We start from the raw sequence: 9,698 nt of genomic DNA, 5'->3' as shown, positions 1-9,698 counted from the left end.
GGGGCGGGGCGGGGCAGGGCGCGGCGGCGGCGTACCTGGCGGAGGCGCTCCCGTTGCTGTTCCTCCCGCAGCCTTCGGACCCGTTCCGCCGCCTTGCGCTCCGAGCGGCTGGGACCCCCGGCTGCCATCGCTCCCCGGGGAGGCCACGCTTCCGCTTCCGCCCGGCAGGCCGCGGGCGGGGCGCATGCGCGCGCCGGTCACTGCCCCCACCCACTTTCTCCGGCCCCGCCCGCCGCGTCGCCCCAAAGAAGCACCTGCCAGTCTCTTTAAAAGGTGTTTATTGATCATATACAAAATAAAGAAAACCTTATATATCACAAACATACACTATGTACAGCAATAAATACCCGGGGGGCCAGGCCCAGTGCTGCCCCTCCTGGACAATAATTTAGCAATAAATACTGCGCAGGGCAGGGGCGGGGCACCAAGGCCACTGCCCTGCCCGAGGCCAGGCCCCTGCCGACCCTACACAAAGTGCGGGCGCTCGGGAGAGCCTCACCTCGCATCCAGACCCCAGCCCCTCCACACTTAGCTCTCTTAACAACCCCCTACCCCACCCCAGCAGATCCCAGGGTCCCACACACCAACCTCCCCTGGCTTGAGCAGTCGGCAGGACAGGCAGGGGATGATCAACTGCTTGGACCCACTTCTCAGCGCCAGGAGAGCAACAAGGCTGGACACACGGGCAGCCCTTGTCCTGTTGCCCTAAGTTGCCAGGAGAAGGCTTTCTGTACCCACTCCCATTTGGTTAAAGGCTTCAGGGACTAGCAGACTGAAGGGATGGAAAGAAGGGTGGGGCTGGCACAAGGTTGCTGAAGGGGCCAAAGCCCAACTGGGGTCACCAAGAACAGGGAGGTCTCACAGTTTATCGGGGACACACTCTTACACTACAGCTCAGACTCGAGGGACACCCATGGTATCAATGCTGCTGTTCTAGGGGTGGGGTGGAAATGTGTGTGACTGGCCTGACAGGTACTGCACATGCCCAGCACACACAGGCTAGAAGCAGGACAGGCCATCAGCATTTCTCAGGCACACCTCTGCTTCTGTGTGGCACTGATTATTCACTCTGCTCTCCCCACCTGCTCCAAAACCAGACAACCAGCAGGAAGGCAAAACATGCCAAAAAGAATTATTCAGTGGCTTCTGGGGGAAAAAAAAATCGTTAATGTGTTGGTTCCTTTCACCAAACCACAGGCTAAAAAAGCAACTCACAAGATCCCAGAGCGGAAATGGTGCAGCAGGCTGTGGCTCACGCTTCCCAGATGTGGAAGGGTGCTTTGGCCAAGCAGTCACTCCAGAGAGGGAGGTGGCAGGGGCACAACAGGACCTGACCTTTGTCCCAAAGCAGGCTGCAGCTAACCAGGGCCATGGACCAGTCACTGAACAGAGGCTGCTGTGACGGTCAGGGGTGTGCATACAGATCCAAAGCATGCACCAAGAGCAGAAGCCTGCAGGGGAGCCTGGTGCTGAGCACAAACCCCAGCACATGACATAGCAACCACAGAGCACCCGTTAGGAGCAGCAGTCAGGGCTGACCTGTCCCCGCCAGGTTTTTCTCTGAAATCTGAGTGTCCATGTTGGGATAAGGGAGAAGTTGGGGCAAAATCAAGGAGGGAGGGAAGACACACACATCATGGTTTACTTAGCGGACAAGTTGAGAGACCTGGCCTTGGCCAAAGTCCTCAGTTCGCTGTGTCAGAGAAGTTGAGGCAAGAAGAAAGAAGAGCACAACACCCTCACAGCAGGAAGACAGAATTAACAAAGATCAGAAAGACAACCAACAGTCACATGTGAACATAGGTCTATTGTCAAGAAATCAAGGGGAAGGGGAAGAGGGGTGGGTGAGGCCCTGCAGGGGTGGCCTGACAGGGAATGAGAACACTCCCCCTGACTCAGGGAACAGTTGTTCCAAATCCAAAGCTCTTAAAAGGAAACATGGTCTAACTCCAGAAGCTTTTTCTCTAAACCAATCCAAGAACCTACAACTTCTCTTCAGCATGTGCCCACCCTCAAACCCTCCTCCTCCTCTTCTTCCTCACTCACTTCCTGCCTCCACTTTCTAGGTCTGCAGCCTGGCAGAGGTGCTCAGAAACAGACATCAGCCCCGAGCCAGGACAAAAATGGGAGCTGTACAAGGACAGGGAGGGCTTGTTCCTCCCCCCTCCAAGGCAGGTCATGACCTTTTTTTATGGATGTCTGTGGTATGATTCCAGCCCACTGCTGCTACAACCAACATCAGCAACTTCGCCTGGATTCTGGTTAGACAAAGCCAGACTGAGGGGAGGGAGATGAGGTCACTATGTGACTTAGAGTCAACAGTCAACATTTCCATTTGCAGACTGACCCAGGTACAAACAGGAGTGTCTCTGAGCACCTAGAGCTAGAGAAGCCCATCACCCCTGGTTCCCATCTCATGGGCACACTGGGTCAAAATCCTGCTGCCTGCAAGGTCAAACCCTGCCAGACTGCAGTTTTTCGTCTTATCAGCCCACGTTTATGTGCTGTTCAAGGGTCTGAGGCTGCCAGAGAAGACACCAGCAACCCTAGTGAGAGGCCAAGGCTAACATGGCCAGAGACAGGGCTATAGCCTCTTGGGGGTGGGTGGGCTCCATGGGCACCCTCCTAATTGCATGCTTAGGAGGAGCTTCCTGAGCCAAGCCTGGAAGGTCAGCAGCCTCTACTGAGTAACTGGGACAGGAGGTGGGCTGAGCCTCCGGACAGAAGCACCTCCAAAAGTCGAGGAGCTGATCCCTGGAAGACACAGATCCAAAGGGAAGAAGGGAGGGCCCAAGGCCAAGAGCTGTCAGCACAGAGAAGCAGAGATTGTAGCCCTTGTCTGTACTGGTGGAGACTCCCCCAGGCCATCAGAGTGAGGCAGGGACAAGGAAGGGGCTGCCCCTGGTGAGGCCCCAACCACTCTGCCTGGGAAGCACCACCCTGCGCATGGAAACAGTTCAGGGATAAGTGGGTGGTGAAACTCGCAACCCACGATGCAGGCCCCTGGGTTCCCTGGCTGAGCCCCATGCAAAGCTTATAGGAACAAAGCTGAGGCCAGAGGCAGATGGGTAGGGAAAGCCTGACCACGGTCCTGAGGGCACCCAGTGACTCCTTGGTCCCTGCAATGACATCACCCAAGACCAGAGGTGGTGGGTGTGGAAGCAGCGTGGGGAGCCCAAAATGGCCTCCCGAGTCTACCTTCTTTGCCACCGGATCAGCCCAAACCCTAGACTCACAAATGAAGTCAAGGCTCAGCAGGGGTGAGAGCAACAGAGCCCCATGTCAGACCTCTCGGGGACCGGGGGCAGGCAAGCACAGACCCCTGTGCTCTGATGCAGCAGGTGCTACCCGGAACCCCAGAACAACCCAGGCCCGGCAAGCCAGCAGAAGCAAAAACACAATTAAATCCAAAAAACAAACACATAAAAACAGACACAAGAAGTGACACCCACAGGTCAAAGGTCACCAGAAGCACCAGCACTTTACGGCTGCACAAAACCTCACCAGGCACGGACGACACCACGGCACCGGCAAGAGACGGAAGCAGGAAGGGCAAAGGAGTAAGTCACTTTCGGTACAATTGCAAAAGATATCAAAGAGGACGGCCTTCTGGTCGGCTCACGGCTTGGCTTTTTTTTTTGTCTTTTTTTAAACTAAGTTTTATAAATAATGTCTGATAACTCTGTGTATATAAAAACTAAACTCCAACAGCCACAAAGAGTTGTCCGTAAGTTTACAAGAAAGGGATTTTTTTGTTTTTTTTTTCTTTTTTTAAACTAGCAAAGTTTCTATTATACTTTTTTCCCTTTTCCATTTATACGATCAAATGTTCTTGCTTGTTTTTTTTTTTTAAAAGACAGTTTTATAAATACTCTGCAGCTCTTTTTTCTTTACTTTTAAACATATAATTTAATAACTTCGTAAAAGGAACTTCTCTCTTTTAAATAAAGGGCTATATAACCACACAAATAGGTCATGTAAACAGTGACACGGGACCCATTGCAGGGCACACTGGACTCACCCTCACGTAAGTGCACAACCAGTGATTTGGTCTTGTTCAGTGCAACGGGTCAAGCTCAAGCGCACGGTCCCTGCCCCCAGCCACACGTCCCTTCCCCCCCAGCACCCGCTGAGTCCAGGCTGGTGGCCTACCCGTCCAGGGCCCTAAGGACACCCTACTCTCAGAGCAGAGCCCATCTCCTCCTGCTGGGCTGAGCTAAGCTGGTCGCCTGGGACTAAAGAGAGTGAATCTCTTCAGCCCCCTCCCAGCCTAGCAGCCTGTGGGCCACCCAGGAGTGGAGGGCAGACACAAGTCCTTGCTGCTCTGGGACACCAAGGCCCTGCATGCTTGCTCATTTGTTTTCCTCTCTCTCCCTTTCTCTCTCTCTCATTCTTGTTCTCTCCCTCTCTCTCGTCCATTCCTGAAGCACCAACTCTGGACTCCCAAGCCCACGCAGCCTTGGTACAAAGGGGGTTGGGGCGACCCACATCACCGCCGAACTGACCAATCCCAACGTACAAAACACACGACGACAACGACGAGATCAAAGGGGCTCAGCCCGGCGCCCCTGGGGTACAGGTTGTGCTTTGCAGGGAAGGGAGGAGAGTGGGGAGGAGAAGGAGGAGGAGAGGGAGGGAAGAGAAGAGAAGGAAAAAGAGGGACAGGGCAGCCGAATTCGCCATGTGCCTAGTGGCCCCTCAAAGACCTGCCTGGGCAAACGCGCCATCCCTACGACCGGGCGTCCGTCTTGGACTTTACTATTGTGATGACGCTGGTGGCGGCCACCTTGCCAGGGACAAGGGGTCCCAGGCCGGCAGCAAGGGGCCCCCGGGCTGGTGCCACAGGGCTGCGGGCCACCGTCCGGGCGAAGGTCTGCAGCGCCTCGTACTTGGAGCGCAGCGCATCGAGCTCCAGCTTCATGCTGGCATTCTCCGAGGCCAGCTTCTCCACCTCCTGCTGCAGCTCCGCCTTCTGCTTCTCCAGCTCCTCCTTCTGTGTCACCCGCTTCACACGACAGCTGGCGGCATAGCCACGGTTCTTGAGTGTGCGCCGGCGCTGCTTCAGCTGGATGATCTCCTCCTTGGACAGGCCCCGTAGGTGCTGGTTCAGCTCCCGCACCGACATGGTCACCAGCTCCTCATCAGTCAGGCTGGTGCCATTCTCGCCTGGCTCCCGCTTCACCTGGGGTACAGCGCACAGGGTCACAGGCTGAGCGGATATGCCCACTATGCCACCCAGCCCAAGACTCTTCATCCCACCTGCTCACCTTCAAGGCCTTGTTTCCTTTATTGGGGGTCGTCATAACCCGGGGGCACAGCAAGCAGGTACTCTCTGCAAGACATGGAACAGAGGTCAGGACCCTGGAGACTGCCTCACCCCCTCCCTGCCCAGTTCACACAGCGCCCTTCCTTCCTGTACACCCTACCCTGGGTCGGCTGCCCAGGTGCCCAGCCCCCTGATGTGACCAGGCAGTCTCTGGGCCTCACCTCTCCAGAGTTGAGCTGCTCCCTGTCCACCCTCTTTAGGAAACCAGGTAGAAGGTCAGGAAAGTCTGATGGGGGAAGGGGAACTGAAGATTGTTAGGAAGGCAGGGGCAAGACAAAGGGGCAAGAGGAGAGATTAGAAGGAATAAGATGCAGGAAGGGAAAGCCTAGAAGGAAGCTGGGAGCTTTAAAAATAACCCCAGTACTGCCCCGAGCACGGCTGTTCCTGGCGAGTCATGCTGACTCAGCACATCGCCTCCTGCTCCCTCACAGGGCTGGCACTCCCCGGCCCCGCCAGCCAGCAGCGCCCCAGGAGAGCCCAGCCCAAGCCGCTGAGGGCCAGAAAGGCCACCCTGGCCAACAGCAGGTGAGGGCCCACTGGTGACCCTGAGCTTGCTCCTACCTCCTACAGCAGCTTCCCCTAAGTTGCCTGGGACAAAGGCCCTGCTCCCTGGAAGGCTTGGGGTTGTCTCCCCTGGGGTTCGGTCAAAGAGGGGGATGCAGGGGAGAATGGGATCCCAGACTTCTCACTTTGAAGAGCTGGGAGTGAGTAGTCCAGCTAGCTCTAGCTGGGGAGTCCCCACCTTGGAGGTGGCAGGCAATCAGCAGGGTGGAGTCTGGTCCGAGGCCCCTCCAGCCCTCCTCCACTGATGGAGTAACCATCCTGTGGCTTTGAGTTGCGGCATTTTGTGCCCCTGCCCCACCCCATCCAGAGTGTTTCACAAGGGCCCTCACAGCTAGCCACCAGCTGGAGGCAGGTGGGGTCAGACCCTCTAGGTCCTGACTGCCCTCTGGACCCCTCCATGGTCAGTACTTACAGAGCCAGGGACAAAGACAAAAGGACTGGGAAGGCTGGGCTGGAGCCAACTCCCACTCACTCCCTCAGTGGCCCCTCCAGCACCAGACCTCACTTTCTGCAGCCCTGCCAAGGACACTTTTGTGCACCTCATCCAGGAAATCCATCTGGGATTACTAGTGTAGTCCCACCCTCTTGGGCAAAGACTCCCCTCTATGTCTCATCCCTCCTTTCCAGGTTACATGGAGGGAAGACAAGACAGGCTGCAGTCTCTTCCTGAGGAGCCAGAGCACTTCAGGCAATTGTGGGCTGGGGAACTTCTTACCCTCATCATGGCAGCTAGAGTGTAGGGTGGCCAGGGTAAAGTCCCCGCCTCATCCAGCCTCACACCAGGAGGTGAGGCTGCAAGCAAAGAGGAGGAAGGGGAAAGCAGAGCCCTCTCTCCACAGGCAGGACACCAACAGCATCTCAGAGATAAGACCAGAGTCTCCAGTCATCGGATTCTTCTAGTTAAAGGATGGGGAAGACCTGAGCTAAAGGACAGAAGGTTCTCAGAGAATCTGTGTTTCCTACAGCTGGCCCCATGCTTGCCCCAGAAGCCAGGCCCTCAGCTGAGCCTGGAGTAAGTCAGGGTGCAGGGACGCTGCCCTGGCACCAGCTTTTCCCACCTCATCTTCCCCCACCACTGACTGCTAAGCACAATGACAACGGTGACTTCCTGAAGAGATCACACGGAAAAGTGCCGAGTGTGGCGGCTGGGAGCCGAAAAGTGCCTCCTCGACAGATTTCACCCTCCGCAGAAGGCCTGACCTCAGCACAAGTGCAGCCAATTGCCTCCTAATCAAAGGTGTATGCCTAGTGGGGGAAGGGCTGGTCTCAGCCAAGCCAGGGCTTCCAGATTCCTGGCCTGGCCAGTGGCAACCCAGGCACACACTGACAGGGCAGAGACAGCCTTTGGAGATGGGTTGAGAGGGATGGCTTAGGGCACCTCTTGGAGTCAGAGGAAGGGGATTCCAGAAGCTGCCCCCTACCTCAGCCCTCCTCTGGTCCAGAAAGCTGGCCAGAGCCCCCAGAGGCTACACTCAACCCATGAAGGAGGTGCTGATGGTCACAGGGCATGACTCCACCAGCGAACCCTGGGTCACCTACTCACATGAAAGCCAGGAAAGGAAAGGGGGTTGGGACAGCTCCATCTCCTTCTGCTGGGAAGAAACTCTGTCACCCAGGGCTCTGCCACTCAGAAAGTCAGACAGTCACCCCTAGCCTGCAAACCTCAGGGGCAAAAACTCCTGAGGGGAGGCGTGGCCTCTATACTTTGGCACCCCAACTTAGGTGGGCCTTAGCTCTCACCCTGCCCTTCAGGCCCACCTCCTCTAGGAACCCTGAGTTACTGAAAGTCATTCTTTGGAAAGAATCTCAAACTTAGCTTCCACTGTAGCGTAAGTGACCAAGAACACATAAAGGATCGCTCCAGGACCCTGCATTTTCCCAGGGCATAAAATTTCAGCCCAAAGATCAGCTGAGTGTTAAAACATCTGGGATTGGGCTAGGCACGGTGGCTCATGCCTATAATTCCAGCACTTTGGGAGGTGGAGGCGAGAGGACTGCCTGAGTCCATGGGTTCAAGACCAGCCTGGGCAACATGGCGAGACCCCATCTCCCCATCTCTACAATAAATTTAAAAAATCAGCTGGGTGTGGTGGGACACACCTGTAGTTCCAGCTACTTGGAAGGTTGAGGTGGAAGGATCGCCTGAGCCCAGCAGGTCAAGGCTGCAGTGGCCCTGAATATGCCTGGGCGACAGAGTGAGACTGACTCGAAAACAAAAAGACAAACAAACAAAAAAAAACCTGGGATCTATAAGCCCCAGGGCTCTGTTAAAGTGAGAGTGAGAGAGAGTAAATGAGAGAGAGAGAGAGAGAGAGAGAGAGAGAGAGAGAGTGTGTGTGTGTGTGTGTGTGTGTGCTGTGTGTTGTGTGTTGTGTGTGGAGGGGGAAACTACCACTGAGGTCAAAACACAAAGTCAGCCTAACCTAACCCCGAACCCCTGGGCAAGGGAAGCAGCAGAGAAGGGTGAGCTCCCTTCTATATACCCCAAACCACCCATACACCCAAGGAAAGGTGGCTCTAACCACATCACCCTCAGGCTGTCATTTCCCGAGTGTCCTGGGCTGCCTGGCTGGACACCCAGCATGGCCACGATCTCTTTGCTAGCTTCGCACAACACTGAGACCTCACCTAAGGTGGGGACAACTGTGGGGTGACTGGGAGCTGCATTCTGCCATCCCATGCTATCCATGCCAGGCCACCTGCTGCACCCTGAAGGTGAGGAACCCTGAAGCTCCCACCACCCACAGCCTCAATCTAGACTCAAGGCCGGCTGGGAGAGAGGCTTCCTTCCCTTTGCAATTTCCTGGTAGAACTGCCCTGCTTCCTCCCTGCCCTGCCCACTGTCACCCAGGACTTGGTGTACACACCCCTCTCTCCCCCACTCCTCCCTCTCCTGCCAGGGGCTGTCCAGTCAGGCCAGGCACAGGGAAAGCGGACTTCCCAGTCCCGCCAGCTCGGCTCACCTAAGCTCCTCCCCTCTCTCACGCAGGAAACTATTTCCCAGTTTGGAAAACGGTCCCAGACGTGGGACCAGGACCAGCTGTCTGAAAAGAGCAGTTTGGGAAGGGGTGGACAGGCCGAGGCTTTGACCCCGAGAGAACACCTGCAACGAATACCCTACACCTCCTCCTCAGGGACTCTTGCCTCCAATCCTATCGCTCGGCCCACACTTAAACAAGGGCCACCGGCCCCAGGGCCTGGCCCCTTCTCAACATTCCCACTGTTCCTCCCGCCGCTCGCTGGCTCGCCGGCCTTTCAGTCCCCGAGGCCCCTCGCTCCAGTCCCCCCAGGCAGCAGCATGAGCAGCGAGTGACCTCATGCTGATGACTCAGCACGTCTCCCTCCAGGCTCTGGCACGAGAGTGACGGAACCCAAGCCGGCGCGGGCAGGGTCTTCTCCGCCAGCCCCTACGCGCCGCCTTCCCATCCCCGGCCCGCCGAGAACCTCCGTCTCGGTAAGCGCCGACACGGCCACCTGATGAATCATCAGCTCCGGGCCGGGTCGCCAGGGCCTCCCGCAGACCCCTAGGTGCCCCACTCGACCCCACCCTTTCCTCCCGCCATCCCGCTGCCCCTCCCTCCAGAACGCCGGGTCTCCACCGAGTCAGTTCCGCACACGCCCCGCTGCGGGCCTCCGCTGTCGCCAGAGGTCCACCCACACCGCCCGGGGCGGCAGGGGCAGGAGCTGGTTCCTGACGGGTGGGGAAATCGAGGCACGGGCCGCCAGCAGGGTGCGCGGCAGACCCAAAGTCAGGAGTCCTCGTAGCCGGGCCCCACTACCCTAGAAGCCGCGGGAGGAGCCCCGGCCA

The 9,698-nt window shown here is 56.9% G+C and overlaps 2 protein-coding genes across 3 annotated transcripts in view; both read right to left on the bottom strand.

Annotated features, from left to right (window-relative positions):
- Window positions 1-156, bottom strand: part of SIRT7 (sirtuin 7) — a 6,393-nt gene extending 6,237 nt beyond the window's left edge. The window contains exon 1 of the mRNA XM_021713575.1: window positions 1-156. This exon is cut by the window's left edge and continues 23 nt beyond it. Coding sequence (XP_021569250.1) covers window positions 1-128 — 128 coding nt within the window. The 5' untranslated portion in view covers window positions 129-156.
- A 3,618-nt stretch (window positions 157-3,774) lies between these two features.
- MAFG (MAF bZIP transcription factor G) lies at window positions 3,775-9,664 on the bottom strand. 2 transcript variants are annotated; one of them, XM_021713578.1, is made up of 3 exons: window positions 9,554-9,664; window positions 5,268-5,332; window positions 3,775-5,182 (listed from the first exon to the last, which is right to left on the bottom strand). In XM_021713578.1, the coding sequence occupies exons 2-3, from the start codon at window positions 5,301-5,303 to the stop codon at window positions 4,730-4,732; spliced, it is 489 nt and encodes a 162-aa protein (XP_021569253.1). In that variant the 5' UTR covers window positions 5,304-5,332; window positions 9,554-9,664; the 3' UTR covers window positions 3,775-4,729. The 2 variants fall into 2 exon arrangements, with proteins under 2 accessions (XP_021569253.1, XP_008058603.1); XM_008060412.2 differs by lacking the exon at window positions 9,554-9,664 and having other exon boundaries at window positions 5,268-5,333.
- Window positions 9,665-9,698: the final 34 nt, after the last annotated feature.

This window comes from Carlito syrichta, unplaced genomic scaffold, assembly GCF_000164805.1.
Source record: "Carlito syrichta isolate Samal-C Ts95f unplaced genomic scaffold, Tarsius_syrichta-2.0.1 Scaffold304603, whole genome shotgun sequence".
NCBI classification, from domain to species: domain Eukaryota; kingdom Metazoa; phylum Chordata; class Mammalia; order Primates; family Tarsiidae; genus Carlito; species Carlito syrichta.
The sequence above is the reverse complement of the archived record's forward strand: the minus strand, read 5'-3'. Positions and strand labels throughout refer to the sequence as shown.